This window comes from Nicotiana tabacum, chromosome 8 (genome assembly GCF_000715075.1).
Source record: "Nicotiana tabacum cultivar K326 chromosome 8, ASM71507v2, whole genome shotgun sequence".
In the NCBI taxonomy this organism is placed as follows: Eukaryota; Viridiplantae; Streptophyta; class Magnoliopsida; order Solanales; family Solanaceae; genus Nicotiana; species Nicotiana tabacum.
The window spans coordinates 18,864,846-18,887,860 of NC_134087.1; the positions used below are offsets into that span (position 1 = coordinate 18,864,846).

Here is a 23,015-nt window from a genome sequence, read left to right on the forward strand (position 1 = left end):
GGGTGACCTATCAAAGGTTAGTCACCAAGATGTTCAAGGACCAACTCGGAAAAACAATGGAAGTTTATATAGACGACATATTGGTAAAATCAATAAGGAAGGAGGACCATATCGACCAGCTGAGAGAGGCCTTCGGTATACTAAGGCAATACGGCATGAAGCTAAACCCCGGAAAATGCGCCTTCGGCGTAACTTCGGGCAAGTTCCTCGGCTTCCTGATATCACAAAGAGGCATTGAGGTCAACCCCAACCAAATCAAAGCAATTGAGGGAATACCTAAAGTATTAACCATGAAGAATAATGTGCAAAAACTGACAGGCCGTATAGCCGCCTTATCGAGGTTCATCTCAAGATCCTTCGATAGGTGCCACAAATTCTTCAACGTGCTAAAAAAGAACAACGATCTCCAGTGGAATTCAGAATGCATCGGGGCCTTAAGAGAACTAACGACATATTTTCCCTTGCCCCCACTACTAGCCAAAGTAGAACCCGACAAACGCCTCATGATATACTTGGCCATGTCAGAGGTCGCAGTAAGTGCAGTACTGGTCAGTGAAAACAAAGGTACGCAATCTCCAATTTATTACATCAGCAAAACCCTGGTCGACGCCGAAACAAGGTACCCCCACCTCAAAGAATTAGCGTTGGCATTTGTCGTAGCTTTACGAAAGCTTAGACCCTACTTTCAATGCCACCCCATATCGGTAGTGACGACCTTCCCCCTAAGGAGCATCCTACATAAACCCGAACTGTCGGGGAGATTGGCCAAGTGGGCCATATAATTGAGCGAGCATGATATCACATATCAGTCGCGAACAACAATAAAATCGCAGGTACTCGCCGACTTTGTCGCTGATTTCAGTGCCAAAATAATGCCCGATGTTGAGCAGGAAACTACTCGTACCTCTTCCAGGCTACCCGACCAATGGGTCCTATACATTGATGGCGCATCCAACGCGTCAGGATCTGGAGTGGGACTCATACTCGAGATCCCAACGGGCGAAGTCATATGCCAATCCATATAGTGCCCCGATATGATTAACAATGAGGCCGAATATGAGGCCGTAATTGCATAACTAAAGCTAGCTCTCAAATATAGGGCACGACGAGTCATCCTCAGATACAACTCACAACTCCTCGTCAACCAAGTCACAGGGACTTTCCAAATCAAATAGTAGAGGCTACAAAAGTACCAGGTAGAAATTCATAAATTGCTACCAGAATTCAACGAATGTCGACTTGACCAGATACCTCGAGCATAAAACATCGAGGCATACGGCCTCACCAAGTTAGCAGCGGCCACCGAAAACACTACAAAAGAAAATGTGGTCACCCACCTCCACTCGTCAATAGACCAACTTGGGGTACACTTTGTAAATTTAACTTGGGACTAGTGCAACCGTATTATAACATGTTTGCAGGAGAGAGTACTCCCATCAGACAAAATAGAAGCCAAAAAGCTTCGAATGCAGGCGGTCAGGTACAACATCATAAAACACGACCTAACAAAAGAACATTTGGAGGCCCCTTGGCAAAATGCCTAGGGCCAAACCAAACAAGACGCGTCCTCAAGGAGGTACACGAAGGCCACTGCGGTTCCCATACCAGCAATCGAGCCATCGTCAGATGCCTCATTCGAGCGGGCTATTATTGGCCCACAATGAAGAAGGAAGTCGCCGACTACGTCAAGAAATGCGAGCAGTGCCAGAAATACGCTCCCATGATACACCAAGCAGGCGAGCATCTCCACTCGGTTACATTACCATAGTCGTTCATTAAATGGGGAATGGACATTGTAGGACCCCTTCCAGCAGGGCGAGGTAATATACAATTTCTTTGGTTTTAACTGACTATTTTCCAAGTGGGTAGAAGAAACGAAGGAACCCACTATGCGAACATGAAGTTATCACATTCATATGAAAAAACATCATATGTCATTTTGGCATCTCCAAAGAAATTAGCTGTGACAACGGACCCCAATTCACCGGAAAAAAAACCGTCGAATTTTTTGAAAAATGGCATATCAAGCGAATACTCTCCACGCCATTTCACCCTATTGAAAATGGCCAAGCCGAATCCTCCAACAAAATAATAATAAACATCTTGAAGAAAAAGATGGAGGACGCCAAGGGGCTATGGCCGGAATTGCTACCAGAAGTACTGTGGGCATATCACACCACGCCAAAAACAAGTATAGGAGAAACGCCATATTCACTAGTCTATGGGACTAAATCCATGATACCAGTCGAGGTCAGGGAACCTAGTTTGAGATACTCCAATGAAAGTGGACCAAGCAACGACGCGAACAAGAAACAAGACCTCGACAAAGCATAGGAGCAAAGAGACATGGCTTACATAAGAATGATAGCCTACAAACAACAAGCAGAACGGTACTATAACAAAAAAGCCAAAGTATGACCACTCAAAGTTGGGGACTATGTACTCAAGGCCAAAACACAGGCAAACAAAGGTTCAAGAGAAGGTAAACTAGGAACCAATTGGGATGGGCCATACAAAATCACGACAGCAGCAAACAAAGGATCATTCCAATTAGAAACAATGGAGGGAAAGCTATTACAAAACAATTGGAACATTGCCCACTTCAAATACTTCAACTTCTGAGAACGGACGCCCTCCAAGTCGTACTCTTTTTCCCTCACCCGGATTTTGTCCCAATTGGGTTTTCTTGGAGAGGATTTTAATGAGGCGATGAAGGGGACGTCTCGAAGTTCAAGTATAATTCATTTCCCCGCGTACCGACTACTTCTCCAGGCCTAACGATGAAGGGACTAGGTACACTGGAACCTCCATTATATATATGGAGCAAACAGAAATATGCAATATTCTCCAACGAATGAAACAAAGTAGCATTTTTGCACTCCACCAAGTCACTTTACATCTTACATTCGACCTTGCTCGAATTATTTTACATTCTACCTCACTCGAATTATTTTACATTCAACCTCGCTCGGATTATCTTACATTCGACCTCGTTCGAATTATTTTATATTCAACCTCACTCGAATTAATTCACATTCGACCTCTCTCGAATTATCTTACATTCGACCTCGTTCAAATTATTTTACATTCGACCTCGATCGAATTATTTTACGTTCGACCTCGCTCAAATTATCTTACATTCGACCTCGTTAGAATTATTTTAAATTACTTCACTTTCGACCTCGCTCGAATTACTTCATATTCGACCTTACTAGAATTATCTTACACTTGACCTCACTCGAATTATTTTACATTCGACCTCGCTTGAATTATATTACATTCGACCTCGCTCGAATTATCTTAAATTCGACCTCTCTCGAATTATCTTACATTCGACCTCGCTCTAATTATTTTACATTCAACCTCGCTCAAATTATTTTACATTCGACCTCGCTCGAATTATCTTACATTTGACCTCGTTCGAATTATTTTACATTCGAACTCGCTCGAATTATCTTACATTCGACCTCGCTTGAATTACTTAATATTAGACCTCGCTCGAATTGTTCAATGTTCGACCTCATCAAACCTCGATCTTATCCGAGCTAAATTAAACATCAGGTCTGTCTATGTTCGACTCAACCATTATCAACCATATACAAACAATCGAGAAATCAGGGGCTTCCCTACATAGCAAAAAGAAAAAGGAACGGGAATCAAGAAATACATAACAAAAAGGAAACTATTCCATTTCAACTATCAAATTACATCCCTTTTTATAAAGGGCTCAAAGACGCCCTCACAATAATAGTCAAGCTAAACAAAAACTAAGTACAACAGCTTCACACCATATCATCCCCATCGACGTACTCATCATCGTACCAAGGATCAGAGGCAAGCCTATCCGTGTCGTCATCATCCTCATCCTCGCCAGGCGTACGGGGTCGTAACCACAAGCTTCACGGGCTGCACGTGCCTTGACACGGACGCCCTCAAGATCTGTTTCGGAAACTTTCCTGACAGCCTTCAAAGATTTATACATGTCAAGTTAAGCCTCGACATGAACCCACATCTCATACAACTCTCGCAGCGCACCGGGATCAGCAAAAGTATGAGATGTGGATGGATGTGATCGCCATTGCGCCTCCTCGGCCCTCAAGACAACGACATGCTCGTTTAAACCAGACAACTCCGCCTCCAAACCCTGGATCCGTTCTTCTAACCTCGCCACCTTAAGTGCTGATGTTTCCACCTCATTAGCCCGCTCGAACCTGCAAACGCGGAGGTATCTTCTAGGTCCGTCGCTTCAGCCATAGCGGTCATTCTGCCTTTCTTAGCACGATTCAATTCTTCGACCTTGGCACAAGAATCAGAGCAAAGGACCGTCAATGGCACCAAAGTCAAAGCGACAGACACACATACGCTGCATCGGGAAGACGCGTAATGATGACGCGTGTGGCCATGATGTCACCCCACGTTAGCCACACCAACTGCAGCCTCGCTGGCTACGCCGTATTCTCGACCTCGGTCAATTCGACTTAATCAACACGACCAAATTTGTTTTAAACAGGTGCAGACCAGGTCCGTTTACCGAGGGAGTGCAAGATCACGACCTCAACAAGTGGATGGACTAACTGGATTGGTCTAAATTTGGTGACTTGATAACGGTAGACAAACAGGGTCGAGGACGGGGTCGACCATGGCATAATAGCAGGGAGTCTCCCTTAGAGGGATTATTGTCAAGGACGAGCAACTGAAGTAAAAAAAATAACGGTAGGATAGGTTTAGAAATGGATACAAGGAATATTCCTTTAAATATTCCCTATTTTGTACTTTTTAGGATTTCTTTATAATATCCCTTATAAATAGGAAGAGATAGAGAACAAATAGGGGGATCTTGACTTCTTGATAAGAGCACTTTTGTAAAGAGTTGACAAAAGAGAATATACAAGTATTGTCTTGTTCACTGATTCTTGAGCTCCACACACGTTATTCATTTTTTGTGAACAAGATCCAAAGATTCCTTATCCATCTTCATTACCTTTGTCCCACGTTGCTGCCAGGAAGGAGAATCACCGGAACCATCTAACATTTGGGTGATAAATTCCTCTTTATTATATTTGTTGACATTGTCTACATTTATTGCATGTTCTTATTACAATATTAATTGATAATCATTGAACACATGACTGATCTTCGTTACTCTTAAACATGATCTCATTCCACGGATCTGTCCCATGTTTTGTCTAGATTTTATTATATTTAACTAAGATTTATCCGCTATTTCATCATTAATTAGTTTAGCAAAAAATTTAACACTCTTTGGTCAAACACATAAACAACCTTAAGATGCCAAGAGGGGATTCTTTTGGTGCTCTTCAGCACTAGACAGTAGACTCCAAGAAAATTAGATAGTATATATAACGTAATCATAAATAGTTGGCCGGCATATGATTAACGATGACTTAACTGCTACCTCCATATGATTTTGCATTCATCTCCTTAAAGCCAAGGTTATTTGGTTCGCCGGTATCAAGAAAGTCCACCAAATGTTCCACAAATATTGAGTACTTATGTTTGACTTTGGTATTCTTTAGTCTTCATTAATATAGTAAGCTCAATGTTGCAACAGGCGATGGTTATATATATATATATATGTATGTATGTTAAGGAGGATTAGAGCTTAAGGTCAGAGTTATGCTCCTTCAAATTAAAATTTACAAAAGTTAATTCTTCGAATCAGAGACGAATTCAGGATTTAAATTCAATGAGTTCAAACTTTCACTAAACTCAATATACTGATAAAACTATGAGTTTAGATCTAATATTTGTTAAGATTTTAATAAGTTTTTTATATATATATATTTATACTTAGTGTCAAATATGGGTTCAATAGACTCTAGGCTACATCCGCCTGGGCTTTGAATCAGTCATGTTTTAGGAGCGGGGTATGCTGGTGAGGTTAAAAAAGACAATGTAAATTTCTCTCTTTTCATATACTAAGATCTCATTTTTATAAGACACGTTTGGTTAGACACAGACTTGATTTGCTAATTTGAGTTAGGTATTATATAGTGTCAACACAGACCTTACCCCTACCATGAAAATAGAGAAGTTGTTTCCGAAAGACCATTGGTACAAAAAAATTAAAAGATATTAATAATAGAAAAGTGATATTTTAGAAAGTGAAGAGCTAAATGAGTTTGAATTATTGAAAGTTGTATAGACTAGTGTTATTAGTGTAATTGGTGTCAGAAACTTTGAGACTTTCAAACAAAAAAAGTGTCATCTACAAAGATGGATATGAATTTTGAGTTAATGAGTACGGACTATAGAGTAGGTGAGATCTATTATTTTTGCGCCATTTGTAGGTTTTTTCATAGGTATACATGATCTGAGAAAAAGCAATTGGTTCTGTTAAATCCTTTGTAAATTAAAGACAGAATTGCTTCCGCTCATATACATTGTAATGAAATGAGTATTTATTTGATTATTTCAGATAATTTTTCATTTTCATGAAATGTTCTATCCAATTCTAAATGAATTGGCCTTCTCACTTGGAGGAAAATTTTATTTTGTGTCTCATACAACTGACACTAGTTGTATGAGACAACTTTTTTGTCTCACAGTTTTGTGGACCCAGATTTCTGTGGATCCAAAAGTGTAAGATTGGGGTCCACAAATTTGTGAGACAAAAAGGAGCCTCATATAACTAGTGTAAGTTGTATGAGACACAAAATAAAACTTCTCGGAAACTCCACCTCCACTGCATTGGTTTAAATAGCTTACAATAAAACTTGTAATTTAGCCTTCAAAGCAATTTGCTCTGGAGCAAATTTTCACTTTTAGCCCGCGCCAAAATTTTTTTACATTCAATAGCCGAAAATATGTAATAAATTTTGTATAATTATATAACATACAGAAGGTATATACATGCAAAAAATTATACAAAAAATATAGGAGTACATTTTTTCGGCTATTATTTTGAAAGCGGCTATTCAGTGTCATTTTCCCAAAAAAATAGTAGCAGTAACATTACTTCTAGAGTCTCATATATTTCCATTTGTTCATTGTAAAAATCGGCAAGTATGCATTGTAAGCAGTAGAATATTAAAAACCAAAAATTCCAACTGATGCAGTATCCTGAAACAGACATTGTAATATACAATATGATACAATACTATGTTTCAATATATGGTAGTTTACTATTTGAAAAGATAATCAGAATATAACTAAGAAGCATTATGTTATGTATTATACGTCAAGGACGAAGCAACAAATAAGCTATGACAAAGAGGAAATACTCACTTAGAATATCATGATCATGATCATGATTTTCTTGATCTGATATGCTTTCATTTCATTTCACTCCAAAACTTATGGCTTCTTGGGGTTGCATCCTTATTCTTTATTTCCTGTTTCCTCTGATTTCCCCTAAAATTACAAGAAATTTGGCTTCTGGTGCACCTACACAGTTAACTAATATCTACCCTTTTCCATGCTCGGATCACATCAAGACGTGCAGCGCGTTCCTCTATCAGCATAATGGCCTGTCAAAACAGAATATCACCAAGTTTTACTCAGTTAATGTATCAGCAATTAAGCCGATTAGCTACGATGACAGACAAGACTACCTAGTAACTGTACCTTGTACTTGTAAAGATGTTAATGGAACTGTTGGATATTTCTATGACACAAGTTATAAGCTGCAGCTACTGGATACATTTGCAAATGTTTCTAATGATATTTATAGTGGCCAGGCTTGGAAAGTTGGTGGAGAAGAAGAAAGTTACAAAGCTGAGGATGTAGTAACTATGCATCTATTGTGTGGATGTGTAGAAGATGACCAGAAAACTGTAGTGACATATACTGTTCAGCAGCGCGATACGCTATCAAGTATTGGAGATTTACTTACTTCTCAAGTTAGTGACATTGAGAAGTTGAATCCTTCCTTGGCAAGTCCACAATTTGTAGATATTGGATGGCTTTTATATGTGCCCATGTACAAAAATGGAGTTCCTCTACCAAGTACAGGTTAGTTATATCTACAATTAAAAGGTCAGTCTGGTACACTAAGCTCCCGCTATGCGCGGGGTCAGGGGAAGGGATGAACCACAAGGATCTATTATGCGCAGCCTTACCCTGCATCTCTGCAAGAGGCTGTTTCCATAGCTCGAACCCACGATCCCCTGATCACATGTCATCAACTTTACCAGTTATGCGAAGGCTCCTATACTTTAGTTATATCTACAATTATTACATAGAAATTGACTTTTCACTGCCTCATTTCCCCATCATTCAGCAGGAAAGAAGCACAAGGCGCACAAATGGACGATACTAGTTGGAATATTATCAGCTGTGACAGTACTTTCAATGTGTACTGTTATGATATTTATTATCAGGAGAAACAGATTGCAAAAACGCGCCAAGGAAGATCGTGCAGCTATTTATAAAAGCTTAAGTACTAACAAAACCATGTCTTTGCAGAAGCAGTACATGTACAAAGATCAAACTGAAGGTTTGATTACTGTTTGTCAATTTGTTATGATAACATGAGAAGATTGAATTATAGAAAAATTAACAAAATCAATTGATTCAACTCTGCAGACATTCCAGTTTTTGAATCTGAAAGGCCAGTAATATACAGTCTTGAAGAAATTGCAGAAGCTACGTGTGATTTTGACGAGTCTAGGATAATTGGACAAGGTGGATATGGGAGTGTATACTATGGGACAATTGGGAAGCAGGTATATATATAGCAATTCCTTTTGTTTTTATTTCTTCATTTTTGCTGGTCAGATGTATTTAAAAGGCAATTACCACACTGATACTAGGAAGTTGCAATAAAAAAGATGAGGTCTAACAAGTCCAAGGAGTTTATTGCAGAGCTCAAAGTCTTATGCAAGATCCACCACATAAATGTGGTAAGTAAATCAAATTGTTAGGTACTTACTTTTGGCATAACTGGTAAAGTTGTCGCCATGTGACCAGGAGGTCGCGAGTTCAAGCAGTGGAAACAGCCTCTTGCAGAAATGCAGGGTGAGGCTGCGTACATAGACTCTTATAGTCCGGCCCTTCCCTGGACCCCGCGCATAGCGGAAGCTTAGTGCACCGGGATGCCCTTTTTACTTTTTTTGAAGATCCAGAATTTATGAAGAGTTTCATCCTGTAGGTGGAGTTGTTGGGTTATGCCAGTGGGGATGATCACCTCTACTTGGTTTATGAGTATATCCCAAATGGTTCTCTCAATGAACATCTTCATCAACCAATGCTAAAAGGTACTCTTTATAACATGTAAATTCAACCTTTGACCTCATCTTGATACAAGATTTAATGTGACATGTAGTATAACTGAAGTTCACAAACTGTATAAGTTATAACCCTGTAAAGCACATCGAAAACTAAGATTTTGAAAACCAAAAAGAAAAATTATGCAGAATAATTAGTTAGCTTATATCAACTTTGTTGTGAACCAGGTCATAAGCCTCTAAGTTGGACTACAAGAACACAGATAGCTGTAGATACTGCAAGGGGTATTGAGTATATCCATGACCATACAAAATCTCGGTATGTTCATCGTGATATAAAAACGAGCAACATTCTACTTGACGAAGCCATGAGAGCTAAGGTGCCTTCTTTCGACTCCTCCTTCAAGTACACGGATATCACATTTAAAACTTGTACTATATCTTTTTCATCAGAAATGGACTAGAACTTCTTATAGTTTTCATTAAATATACATCCAACAAAGTTTTTCTCTTATAGGTTGCAGATTTTGGTCTGGCGAAACTAGTTGGTCGAACCAATGAAGATGAATTCTTAGTGACTCGCCTAGTTGGAACACCAGGATATCTTCCCCCTGAGTAAGAATCTGAATTTACACATTCTTGTGAGTCTCTTTTGTGTCTTTAACAACAGAATGCCATATTGTCTAGCAATATCAAATCCATTTGATGTCTCATATCTGTTACAGATCTGTGAAAGAGCTGCAGATAACTACCAAAACAGATGTTTTTGCATTTGGAGTAGTTCTTGCAGAACTAATAACTGGCAAACGGGCACTCATTCGCGAAAATGGAGATCCTAACAAGATGAAATCACTCATCTCAATTGTAAGTCAACCATTTAGCAGAGAGAATGAAACACAATCACATCAATGACTAGCAGAGAAAATTGACATCTTTTAGAACATGATGGAATAGCAATTTTTATATGAAAAAACAAAAAGAACCTAAAACAAGAATAACTGAGATGTCAGGAGATAACTGTCTTGCTTGTTACAGCTTAAGTTTATATAGGCCTATGTTTGTTTCACCATAGTTAGTCTTTCACTAACGAAAGAGTGTGTCCGCTGAATGGTCAGATTCAAGAAATATTCCAAGATGAGGATCCAGAGTCAGCATTGGAATCCTTTATAGATGGAAATATAAAGGGATGCTATCCCTTGGAAGATGTATACAAGGTTGGCCATCTAAATATATCTTGATGTTCAAGTCTCTTACGCCTTTTATAAAGCCAGTAAACTATGAATTTAGAGCTGACATTTACTTTCTGATTACTCTACAGATGGGAGAAATTGCAGATTGGTGCCTAAGTGAAAATGCAATTAACAGACCAGAAATGCGTGAGGTGGTTGTTGCATTATCTCAAATCAGGATCTCCTCCACAGAATGGGAGGCATCATTAGGAGGAGACAGTGTGGTTTTTAGCGGACTCTTTAACGGGAGATGAAATGAAGCAAAACTCTTAATTTTTAAAATAGAGTGAAACTTTTACTACTGCAAGCAGTTAATTATGTTCTGCTTATTGATGGAATTTCTTTTTCTTTTTCCTATCTTGTAAAGTTACATAAAATGTTTGATAAACAGGATTCAACATGTTGATTTCTACTTGGCTTCAGAGTCATCCTGCTAAATTTCTGGACCAAATTCTTACAGGAATAAAAATTTAGAATAACAACAGAAACTCTTTCGTTGGACTAGTAATAACCGGTAAACATTCCCTCTTTAGACATATAGAGTTCAAGACTAAGAAGCAAATAACAGCATGTGCCCCTCAACAGAAAAATTTGGACTATGCTTTTATGCAGAATAAAATCCAGTACTTGATGTTAAGAGTTAATACGCTAACAAGTGCCTCAGCTACTGAAAGCATACATGGGTGAGTTACTCATCCAAGAATGTCTTAAGACTCAACCAAATTGACTGTCCTAAGCACTCATTAACTCGATCAGAAATCAAATTTGAGTGATCAATCCCTATAACTAGCTAAAGTAATATAGTCACAATGACAGTAACAACGTATTAGTATCATACAAATACTGCTTAAATTCCTGCACCTCCCTCGCAGACTCCTTGTGTCAAAAAGAGAAAAGGAAGTTTATGATCTCCCAATTGCTGGAGAGGATTTTGGATGCTGAAGGGAAATTATAGTTTCAAAAGCGCCCACCAAAGCCTTGACCTTGCTTCTCCTGGTCTCGGCAAGCTTGCTTGCAGTAACTTCAATCACATTGTTGAACAAACTTGGAGCTTCTTTCATGTCTTCTATAGCCTGGGACCGAAGATTTACTTTCAAAACATTGTCTTTAGCAGTACCTGAATGGTCATTGGCAATACATCTTTTCAAGCCTTTTCCTCTAAGATCACCACTTTCATTTTCGCGCTCATGATCTTGAACGGAGACTTGCCTATATTTTAGTCTCCTTGGACTACTGTCTTTCTCAGACTGGGAATCAGTTGTCTTTCCCTTTTTGAACTTGAGCATCTTAGGACTGCAATCTTCATTTTCTAGGCCAACTTGTCCAGCCCTCCTTTGAGGTTTTATGCCTTGCTTCTGGTTTGTATTTCCAGTTTGTCTGGTGCTAACGTCTGTTACATCACTGTTAAAAGACTCATTGGCTGAAGTTGATGGTAGCGACACCAATGAAGATGAGGAAATGGAAGATTGGGTGGTACCAATGTTTCTTGAGCTACTGCCACCTGAAGATTGAGGAGAGGATGGGGTGCAAAATGGTGATGAAGCCGTCTTACCTCGTGTTGGACTATCTCGATCCAAAGAGGATTCTTTGACATTACTATTTTCCTGATAAATCCCTGCAGTGTGGCTTTTATTCTTTGATTCTCTAAGATACAATGTCTTCTTTGGAACATTTTCATGATTGATTTGCGCAGTCTTGCTTGGTGTAAGATTAGTCCTACTGTTAAGTTGAGATGCTTTTCTTGGGGAGTTGTTAGTGGATGTTGTGCTTGATACCTTCTTCACTGAAGATTTTGGAGACAATGAAACAGTTGAGTTAACAACACTCTTTTTCTTGCTTAGCTCGGAGGATCCACCGTCCTTGTCCATTTTACAGCTGTGGTTTTGTCTACTGCTTGATCCTTCCGATAAAGACTCGTGAAGTTTTGAAGACCTACCCGGTATAAAGATGTCGCTGTATCTTCTGTGATGTCTTCTTGATGCACTTTCTTCTAAAGGCTTCAGCTTGGAATCACATTGATAATTTACAAAAGCATCTGCTCTTTTGGTGGATGTTGGGATTTCCTGTCCATTGACTTGGCATTTTTTTTGGCTCTTGATTTCTGAAGATTGTTTAGTTGAGCTTGGTAGTTTCTTCCTTTCTGGAATTTTTCCTAATGTTGCTCCACATCTTGTGGGCCGGGGAATCCTTGCCTTTGTTGGAGAATCATGTTCAAAACCAGACTTGCACATATCGTGACACGAACCTGTTGGAACGCCAAGATAACGTGACAAGACCTTGGATCCACCCATTTCAAATCCTAGGCTACCGGTTGAATTCCTTCTTACACGACTGACTACACGCTCAATTTTCTCCAGGTTTTCAGGTATACCACAAGACATATCAGCCATTGTGCTAAGAGAAGGAAATGAAATCACAAACCAACACCCTGCAGATTATGATATAAAGGGTTCAGAGTAAGCAACAAAAAAAACTTATTGTGATTGTTTTTCTGTTTACAGAAAAACAACAACTACGCCTAAATCACAAGAAAGTTGGGGGCCGCTATATGAATCCTCACTATCCATGTTGCTCCATTTAGACTCATCCAAACCCAATATTACAATAATACTAAGAATATTTTTTGTTGTGATTGTTTTCTTTTTACTTCTAAAAGATCCAAAACAAAGAGTACTACTCACCAGGACTTGAAAGCAAGAAGTAGCCGAGTGTTGTTTGAATCGTCAACCTCACAAGTTTGGCGTCCTAAATAGATAGAAACAAGGACATGTTAACTGGTGAAGATCAGGTGGGGATGCTTTTTCATCCATTGCCTTGTATGACTTAAGTCTACATTCTGTCATAAAATGCTGATAAAGAGGAAAATTATACATAGTTAATAACTTAATATTCATAACCTACAGTAGCTAAGATAAACTGGAGGATTTACAACTGTCATCACCTAATAAACAATAAATTGAAATATTCCAGTGCTCAAAATTATCACTAACTTTATCGAAAACAACACCTCTACCTTCAAACCCCACTTTGTGGGATTACACTGGGTTTGTTGTTGTATTATCGAGGCTGAGAACATCGATCTAGCACAGATGTTTCTGTATTAAGATTTAATCAACTTATCCATTTTTGACATAAAATTTATATTCTTGCTTGTTCATGACATTCCGACAGTAAAATATTCTATAATTCCCTTCATCTAAACGATAAAAAGTTTATATTCCAAGAACTATATCTCCCAATTGTCCTCCCCTTCTTTAGCTTACCCTTAAAATCAGATTATATATTGAAAAAATAAAATCTAAAAATTGAAAGGATGAATATGGCTTGGATGAGAGGGCTATAAATAAATCATACCATTGAGACATACATGCAAGTAGCAAAGGTGTTAGCAATATTCAACCAAAATAAAAGAATATTATCATAGAAATAATAGATACATTATTGTTTTTTATCATCAAGAAAAATAACTCAAATTTTACAAAAAAGACAATCAAGAAGCTTTTAACTACCAAATAAAGAAAAAAAAATTTAGTTGAAGGGAGGAGCTGAAATTGTACCTGTTCCTTACATGTAAGGAAGAGGGACCCCAAACAGTTGGTTGAAATTTTATTTTGTGGAAAAGAAAGGAATAAGAAAGAAGAGGGAGGTTTAGAATTATGAAGTTCATGAGCTAGTGGTGGAAAGGATCTTGATCTTATTATTGTTAGAAATTAGAATTGATAAATTTATGTGAGAACAAGCGTAATTATAGCAAGGAGATTATTTTTGTAGAAAGAGGAAATCACAAAATAATTCCAATAGCATAGTAAGTGAATATAAAAAAAGTCCTAATCCGTTGGCATTGTAAATTTTAGTGGGAAATTTTCGTTCCTGTACCATATGGGAAATTATCTATATCTATCTATTTATATCTAGATTATTATAAAAGCACGAATAATTTATGTTAAATGTTAAACGACTAAAATATCACTGAAACATTGATTGACTTTTATAACTTTGAATATTTGTATAATTTAAAGATATAATTGTAAATTACCTAAGGTTGGAATTCTTTTCCGATTTAATTACACCTAGCCTACAAAGTTAATTTCGGGTCAAATTGTTTTGGGATTTTATCTTTGGCCTACATCTTCTTGGATAACTGACGCTTTGTATAATAGCTTCTTTTTGGACAACAATATCTCTTCCTTCACATGCTTCGTCGTAACCATTGCAATATAACCTTTGGAATCTAAAATCAATTGAGACTTTGTATCTGACTCCATGTCAGATTAACATTGTGTTATTCCTTCAAACAAGAATTTCATTTGGAACAAAATTAAAATATTAGACTTGGACTATAAAGTAAATTGTGAAAGGAATATGAATTTGAGTTGGAGAAAAAGTTGAAGCAACATAGCTAAAGAAAAGTATTTAAACTAATAGAAATTATTTCACAAGTAAATTATCCAAAACCAAATCGAATCGGTACTATCATATAGCTTAAATACATGTTTTAGAATCGCGAAGGATTCCTTTCAAATTACAGTTATAGCAGTTCTAATTTTAACTTTATTTATGTGGGATATGAATAATAAAAAAGCAGAGATCATGACAAAGTTATAACTGTTTTGAGATGACTTCTATTATCATGATGTACATATTCATATCTTGTATATGTACTGTGTATATTAACATTGGTCTCATGTTATTCATCACGTGTTTTATTCTTAATATAATGTTTGTACGTGTAGAATCGTCAATAAGATAAAGAGCCCAATGCTGCTATGCGGATGCTTCTCAAAAAGATATTTATTTCAATCGAATAAAAACAAAGTCTTTAAGAGACGATTGATTTTGAAGAAAAATGCATCCACCATGTTACTGAATAATTGGATCTCTCAAATGGCTTACATAATTTATAAAGATGGTAGGTACAGGTTTTGACAATAATGCCATATTTCCAAATAAACTTTCGCCTCCAAAAAATAAAGAATATTCTTTCCAATACACTTTTGTTTTGTAATGACAATAAATGAAGCACATGCCTAAACAATAACACAATATGTTTTCTCGCATGAACAATTATATGTTGAACTTTCAAGAGATATCAATATGACAACAACAAGATATCTGGTGATGAGTGATGGCAAAATGGCCAAAGTGATAGAAGAAAACATACACTAAAAATATCAAGTATTAGGTAAGATACGACACAAATATTATGTAGCTTAACTAAATTTATAATCTTTGTAGCTCAGACGATATCTAATCATCAAGTATTATGTTAATGTAAGTAAAATTGATTTCAACATTTAAATAATAGTTGCAATTTTTCCACGTCATTATGATATGATTATTTTTCTTGTTAATATCGTCTTAATAATTATAATTATATATTCTTTCACATAAATAACGGAATAGAGATTTACGTGCATCACACATACATAGAAACTAGTTATTATGAAAGCACGAATATAATGTCGATTTACAAAAATAACCTTAAAAATAAATTTTATATTAGACAAAATAGTCATTTTACTATTTTCCTAGTATTTAGGATTTTGAAACCAATTAAACTTATGTTTATATTTCTTTCCTTATTTGATTAATATTCCTTTTGAATAAAACTATACTATAAACTTAATATCAAAACTTTTGCTTTCTCCCCAAACTATATAGAGACAATAAATATTTATTGTCTGAAGTTCTCCCATCCAATGAAACGGCACTAAAACTACCCTAATTATAGTTAACAAATTTTTGAGTCAACAAACGATACAATACCATTGAATAGCTGTATTTTTTCTTCAAAGATAATCTGTATTGGAAAAATTAATTATATTTTGCTACAATATATGCTAGATAAAATTATAATCACTATTAATAATTTAAAATTTAGATGAATCGATAATTATTCTAATATTTGTTATAAATTAAAAAAATAAGACCTATTTCCTTCTAATAGTTTCTTTTGAAGTTAAAGACTACCCAAGAAATCTACTTCTTCGGGAGGAAAAAAATCCTTAATCTTAATTTGAAATGATTTTTTTATTGTTCACAATCAAAAAGATTGATAAAGTATTTTTAATACAATAACAGTAACAACTATGCCTCGGTCCAAAATAAAAATGGAGTAAACAATTTTAAATTATATATTAGTTATATACAACTAAACAACTTTAAGTTATATATCGATTTATACAATCAGCTAAATAAATATTTTCAACCAAAGAAGTAATAGTCACAATATTTATGCAAGTTATACAAAGTTAAATTATTCCTTTTAATCTTAGTAATAGTACTTGGAAACTGAAAGTTTTAGACCGAATAATAGAGAAAAATGAGAACATATGTCAAAATTTGTTGCATTAATAAGAAGTAAAAGAGAACAAATAATAATTACAAGTAATAACTGATATTCAAAAAGAAGTTTATGGCTTTGGGGATTTCTCGGAAACTTAGGTATCAAAACTACTTCCAAGCTAAGGGCTATTGTTTTAAAACTACTATTTGTATTGAATAAAAATGTATTACTCCCTTCGTCTCATATTATGTGTCATATTTCAATTTTGCACACCTCTTAAGAAATATTAATTAGAAAAAGGATTGGACTATTTCCCTCTTATTTATGTCATAAAATTAATCTTTTTTCATTGAATATTTATTCTATTAATGTGTTATCCCAATCTTCAAGAACAATTATTAATAAGGGTAAAAAAGAAAAAAGATAATCAATTTTGTCTTGAACTTCTAAAATGACAAATAATTTGAGATAACTATTTTTAATAACCATGATTGTTAATATGAGACGGAGGGAGTAATATTTAAGATTTTGCTTAATTTAGAACTTTAAATCCAATAAAATTGTTATGTGACTATAGTAGTAACATTAAAGTCCTAAAATTAAAAATAACGAACTTTCTCCTAGGCCACGTGGCAATTCCACAACATCGCAATATTGTGTTAGAATTGGGAAAAAGAAATTAGAGCTAAACCTCAATCGTCTTAGACTAATTCTTTTTACTTTTTCTCTTTCAATATTACAAACAACTCTAACATTGTTGGATTGTTCTTTGTAGATAGATAGGATGAATCGAAAGAATATTCTTTTATTGTGCATAACTTGAAACACCAAGAGATATGATAATGTTACCTATAATAACAAGTGGTATATATAGCAATAATGAATTTGTCAAGAGGTCATATGGTTCACTCAAAATTTGATATACCTCTTTAAATAATCGACACAACCATCATAAAAATATCATAGTATAATGAAGATATGTTATATCGATAGAAAAGAAAAATTAATCTGGGATAAACTACATATGGAGAAGCGTCATACCATCGACATCGGCGGCATGAGCTTTAAGATATAATGGACTTCGAGAAATTATTGGGCAAAAAGATAATTTTTGAAAGTAATTTATGTCAAATACTATCAATAGTTCCAAATTAATAAATACATAAATTGTAAATGCAACATGATAACTTCATGTTTACGACATCAAATTGAAAAGATTAGGCTAACAAAAAAATATAAGAGTGTGAATGAATCTGATATCCAGTAATATTTTGTTTCTTGTCAGAACAAAGAAGAGCATACAATTAAAGATAATCGGTCTTTCTCCCAAACCAATTGAATGTCAAGCCCAATGGTGATAGCGTTATTGAAGATTACTTAATAAAAAAATATTTTTAGCATTAAATAAAAATAAAAATTGTGAAAAATACATGAAAAATAATTATCTTAGCTTAGGAGAAATAAACATGCTTTGAACTAGAAGTTGATGGCCAAGCTTCCTGGTGAGAGCAGAGCATTTATTTATTTTGATTTCACATAAGATGATATCAATAACTATTACCAAGAAAAATATTTAAAATACTTAGCACCAAATGATTTTCACCATATAGGTTCATTGTCTAATTTAATTATTTATCTATCTTTCTCAAATTATATCTATCTCTCTCTTTCACTTGGTAACTATCTCTCAAATTATATAGTTTTGAATTCAAGTATTACTTAATGTATGGAGTAATAACAATTGCATTTTTCACATCAATTGCCTTAGAACAAATATTTTGCTTTATACAATTTTTTTGATAAATGTAATTTATTATTCTTTCATTCAAAAATTTGCTAAGTACAAGTATATAGAAACTATATTACAACAATCTGTATGTTGCACTTAGAAAAGGGATATCAAGATCGACAACAAGAGTTCTGATTAAGGCAGAACAACCAAATCATTAGGAGGAAACATACACATACAAAATCACCGTCAACAAATAAGTGTTCGGTAAGATACCATCACATTAAATACTTTTAAACTATACTCTCTCCGGTCCACTTTAAGGTTAATATGGTTAATTACATTGTTAACTAATACTAAAAACTAGGTTCCTTAATATGTGTGAAAGCAATCAAAAAATTACTTAAAGTGAACTAGAGGAAATAATACATAATTATCTAACTAACATGACAAAATTGATCATTTGTATAAGTTTTGATGATGTCCTTTTATTTTAAATTCATATATTATGCAAATGTAATAATATTCTTCGGCATTTAGATGATTGTTGTATTATTATACATAAAATTTCTATCATTAATTAAATTTTATTGTTCCTTCGTATAAATAAATGTTTAAACTATCAAGTGCTATTATTAACGTGCAACACACGTTCGTAGGTACTAGTATTACCAAATATATTCATAGTTTGTATATTGCTCGCCATGCTAATAGTATTTCTACAAAATATAGACAATTCATTAAATAAAAAATCATTGTAGCTGTAGACTTCCTTATTTAGGCGCGCTAATATTGGAGAATTAAATATTCTTCCAGATATTTTACAACGCAAATCACGCATTAATAATTATCGGATGTTTCGATTCAAAATTTAGCGACTCTGTTTTTGCGATAGACTGTGTTTCAATATGTTTTCTGATTTCACAAATCAAAAACGACTAAATTTCTACAATTCTTCTGCAACAAACACAATTATGTCCAAAATCCCAACTATGCTACAACTGAATGGGAATTGGGATAGCTATGGGAGATTTAGAGAATTTCAGGTCGATAACATTGTAGTCGATGATGATGCGAGTTATAGTCTATTGATTTCTACAATAGCACAACAATTAATGATCGATACATCCGAAAAAATTATAGAAATCAAATACATTGTCAACGAGCATTGTCCTCCAATGGAATTAGGAACGATATGGGTGTTCGTGTATACATGGAGACGAAAAAGGAAAACAAAAACTTAGGATCATATTTGTTATGTATAACTGTTCGCGATTTCAATATGAAATTGAGTATCACCAATGAGAACACAGTTGCAGGTTTGTGCTGTTATATTTTCTATCAAATTCTGGTTGTATATCAATGTCCTACACTTTATCTATATTTTATCTATAAATAAACTACATGTCAGAGTAAATATATATATTAGTATGTATTTTCACAATATCTACCAAATTTCTACATTTATTCTACAATAAAACTACATATCATTTGAAAAATTAATATGAAATACAGAATTTCAATGTTTCCACAAATTATCTACAAACTGTTCATAGCAGTATTTATCTTTATCTTCATGCAGGTTCGTTTGGAACACTAAAGTTACTTGATATTCCAACATCTCCCATTATAGAGGAATATGAAAGTATAATAATAACAGATAGTACACCAAGTTTTATTGAAGTAGGACAACTAAACCAGGACAAGCAAACAATTGCAACTGCAATGAAGCACTATTCTGTCATGCACTAGTTCCAATTCAGGGTTAAAAGATCTAGTGCTAGAAGTTATGAACATATGAATGGTCAAAGATCATTATTTTTTTAATTTTGTAGTTTATTTGTAATTTTTTACTTCTTCAGTTTTTTCTTGCGATAATGTTTATCAGTATTGTAGATGAATTGTAGTTATGTTGTATATAAAATGTATAATGTGATCGTTTAAGCTAAAACAGTCTTTTTTTTTAAAATCTACATTTTAAACCAATGTTTAACTTTTATTTATTTTGTAGTTACTGGCTGTTATGTGTTGGTGAAAACTGTACATGGTACTTCAAGGCAACTAGCATAAATGATTCTGCAATGTTCAAGGTCAGAAATTTCAACAGCCATCACACATACTCTTTAATGGACAATACATTCATACAACGTAAACCTACTGCCATGGTAGTTGGTAGCATGGTTATTCCAAAATATTCTGATCCTAAGACAATTTACATACCAAAAGACATACAAACTGACATGTTGTCTGAACACGACGTGAATCTAACCTACATGCAAGCTTGGAGAGCAAAGGAAAAGGCTTTACAGTTTTTGAGAGGTCATCCTGCTGACTCCTACAGCAAATTACCAAGTTATTTTTATATTCTTAAGAAGACTTATCTGGGATCTGTAGTTAAATTGAAGAAGACCGCAGATGAATGCTTCTTATATGCATTTGTTGCGATTTGTACGTCAATCAGTGGTTGGGAATATTGTAGGTCAGTTGTAGTAGTTGATGGGACCTTCTTAAAGTCGGCATACATGAGAATAATGCTAACAACTAGTACAATTGATGTAGCAGGTATTGTAGTTTTATTATAGAAATCTTGTAGAAATATTGTAGCTTGTCTGTTTTTTGTAGTACTTGTAGATTTATTGTAGATATATTATTGAAAAGTTGTAGTTTGTATGTATATGTCTTCCTCTGCATTTTTCCTGTAGCCAATTAATTGCTATTTGCCACATAATGTAGGTACCATATTACCATTGACATATGTTGTTGTTGATTCAGAAAATGACGCATCATGGAAGTGATTTTTTGAGCAATTCAAACATGCATATGGTGAAATACCAAATATGTGTGTTGTTTCGAATCGGAATAAAGGAAACATCTATTATTTATCCCGGCATGCCACATTATTCTTGCATGTGACATATTTGGACAAATATATTGGCAAAGTTCAAGAAGGGTCATCTAAAGTTAAGCGAATTGTACTTTGCCACGGCACGATCATACACGCTTGATGAATTTAATGAAAGGATGTCAAAGATTGAAGAGATTGACCCGCATGTTAAAGCATACTTATACGATATTGGCTACCATAGATGGTCTCAAGTACATACTACGGTGAACAGAACTTGGACTATGACATCAAACATTACAGAGTTGTTGAATGATGTAACAAAATATGCAAGAGAGCTACCAATAGTAGAACTATTAGAGTATATGAGGACTCTTCTTGAACGTTGGACGAAGGAAAAGTTATTGAAATCAAAGGGTACATTTACATACCTTGGGTTTAAATTCAACAAAGAGTTGGATGACAACAGAACATTGTCGCACAAGCTTAGAGTAAGATCTGATCATTTATTGCATCAAACTAATTTATACAGGACAATGTAGATAATTTGTAGATATTTTATATTTAACCGTATATGAATTGTTTTTTTATTTGTAATGTAATTGTAGGTGAGGGCTGCAACAGACTACATCCATACAATACTAGATGGTGTGAGACGCTATATTGTTTGTCTTGAAAACAAGAGATGTAGTTGTGGGCAATTCCAGCTTGATTAACTTCCTTGTCCACATGCTTTGGCTGTTTTAAGACACATGGATGAGTCTTTTGAACAATATTGTTCTCCTTATTACACAAGGAAGAACCTCTTGCGTACTTATGAAATACCAGTAAATCCCCTGCCTGATGAAAGCAAATGAAATATGCCACAACATATATTTGAAGAATTAGTAAATCCACCTACAGGAGGGAAAAGGCAGCCAGGAAGACCTCAAAAAAAAAGATACAAAACATATGATGAAATAAATTCAAAGAAGCACAAGGTTTCATGTGGCAATTGCGGAGGAGAAAGGCATAACAAAAGATCTTGCAAGAATGCACCCAAAAAGAAATAAAATTTTATGTAGTTAACGGAATATTTCATAAAAATTGTTGGTGAGTTTAGGATAACAGAATTTGATGTGTAATTGTTGAGGTTTTTTAAGATCATAATGTAGTTAGTTAGGATTTTTATGTATTGAGATAATACTTTCATAGAGTGATTTGTTTATGAATGGTTTCTATATATATAATCTACCACTTTTTTACTATCTCTAGATTCCTTTACATAGTTGTTAATATTTTTTGCAATTTATCTACAATACAACTACAAAAAAATTAAATTAACTGGAATTGACAGAACAACTACATTATAAATCATTAGGAAAGGAGTTATATACTAAAATATTGTAGATCAAGTAATGTTTACATTCAACAAATGAATATAAAAGCAACAAAATACATTGTTAAATATTTTCTACAAATTATCTACAAAAAAACTACAACAGCTGGAGCTGACATAATAACTAGATTATAATTCAGCTAGAAAGAAGTTATATGCTAAAAATAATGTAGATCATGTGCTATTTACATTCAACAAATTGAATGTAAAAGCAACAAAATGTTTAGTTACCATTTTTACACTTTATCTACAGAAAAACAACAAAATAACTACATATTTTTGCGTTGACAGAATAACTATATAAAAATTCAGTTGGAAAGGATTTATATGCTAAAATAATGAAGATCAAGTACTGTAAACATT

The 23,015-nt window shown here is 34.7% G+C and overlaps 4 protein-coding genes across 4 annotated transcripts; 3 read left to right on the top strand and 1 right to left on the bottom strand.

Annotated features, from left to right (window-relative positions):
• Positions 1-7,182: 7,182 nt before the first annotated feature.
• Positions 7,183-10,829, top strand: LOC107830341 (lysM domain receptor-like kinase 3). The gene is made up of 10 exons (XM_075219043.1): positions 7,183-7,974; positions 8,243-8,458; positions 8,548-8,687; positions 8,775-8,864; positions 9,113-9,218; positions 9,417-9,568; positions 9,706-9,803; positions 9,914-10,052; positions 10,304-10,402; positions 10,507-10,829. The coding sequence occupies exons 1-10, from the start codon at positions 7,290-7,292 to the stop codon at positions 10,669-10,671; spliced, it is 1,890 nt and encodes a 629-aa protein (XP_075075144.1). The 5' UTR covers positions 7,183-7,289; the 3' UTR covers positions 10,672-10,829.
• Positions 10,830-10,989: 160 nt separating this feature from the next.
• On the bottom strand, positions 10,990-14,066 carry LOC107830351 (uncharacterized). Its single transcript, XM_016657879.2, has 3 exons — positions 13,975-14,066; positions 13,099-13,162; positions 10,990-12,845 (listed from the first exon to the last, which is right to left on the bottom strand). The coding sequence occupies exon 3, from the start codon at positions 12,805-12,807 to the stop codon at positions 11,320-11,322; it is 1,488 nt and encodes a 495-aa protein (XP_016513365.2). The 5' UTR covers positions 12,808-12,845; positions 13,099-13,162; positions 13,975-14,066; the 3' UTR covers positions 10,990-11,319.
• Positions 14,067-19,627: 5,561 nt separating this feature from the next.
• On the top strand, positions 19,628-21,227 carry LOC107830342 (uncharacterized). The gene is made up of 5 exons (XM_075220216.1): positions 19,628-19,751; positions 20,015-20,172; positions 20,295-20,335; positions 20,444-20,994; positions 21,166-21,227. Exons 1-5 carry the CDS (start codon positions 19,628-19,630, stop codon positions 21,225-21,227), a joined length of 936 nt encoding a protein of 311 aa, XP_075076317.1.
• Positions 21,228-21,453: 226 nt separating this feature from the next.
• On the top strand, positions 21,454-21,990 carry LOC107830343 (uncharacterized). The gene is made up of 2 exons (XM_016657865.2): positions 21,454-21,765; positions 21,883-21,990. The coding sequence occupies exons 1-2, from the start codon at positions 21,454-21,456 to the stop codon at positions 21,988-21,990; spliced, it is 420 nt and encodes a 139-aa protein (XP_016513351.2).
• Positions 21,991-23,015: the final 1,025 nt, after the last annotated feature.

Bases quoted from the DNA above. Each gene is read 5' to 3' on its own strand.
- LOC107830343 (XM_016657865.2), top strand. From the start codon at position 21,454: ATGTCAAAGATTGAAGAGATTGACCCGCATGTTAAAGCATACTTATAC. The intron at 21,766-21,882 runs GTAAGATCTGAT...ATGTAATTGTAG, and splicing joins CATTGTCGCACAAGCTTAGA to GTGAGGGCTGCAACAGACTA.
- LOC107830351 (XM_016657879.2), bottom strand. From the start codon at position 12,807: ATGGCTGATATGTCTTGTGGTATACCTGAAAACCTGGAGAAAATTGAG.
- LOC107830341 (XM_075219043.1), top strand. From the start codon at position 7,290: ATGCTTTCATTTCATTTCACTCCAAAACTTATGGCTTCTTGGGGTTGC. The intron at 7,975-8,242 runs GTTAGTTATATC...CCCATCATTCAG, and splicing joins AGTTCCTCTACCAAGTACAG to CAGGAAAGAAGCACAAGGCG. The intron at 9,804-9,913 runs GTAAGAATCTGA...TATCTGTTACAG, and splicing joins CCAGGATATCTTCCCCCTGA to ATCTGTGAAAGAGCTGCAGA.
- LOC107830342 (XM_075220216.1), top strand. From the start codon at position 19,628: ATGGGTGTTCGTGTATACATGGAGACGAAAAAGGAAAACAAAAACTTA. The intron at 20,336-20,443 runs GTAGTTATGTTG...TTTATTTTGTAG, and splicing joins ATCAGTATTGTAGATGAATT to TTACTGGCTGTTATGTGTTG. The intron at 20,995-21,165 runs GTATTGTAGTTT...CACATAATGTAG, and splicing joins TAGTACAATTGATGTAGCAG to GTACCATATTACCATTGACA.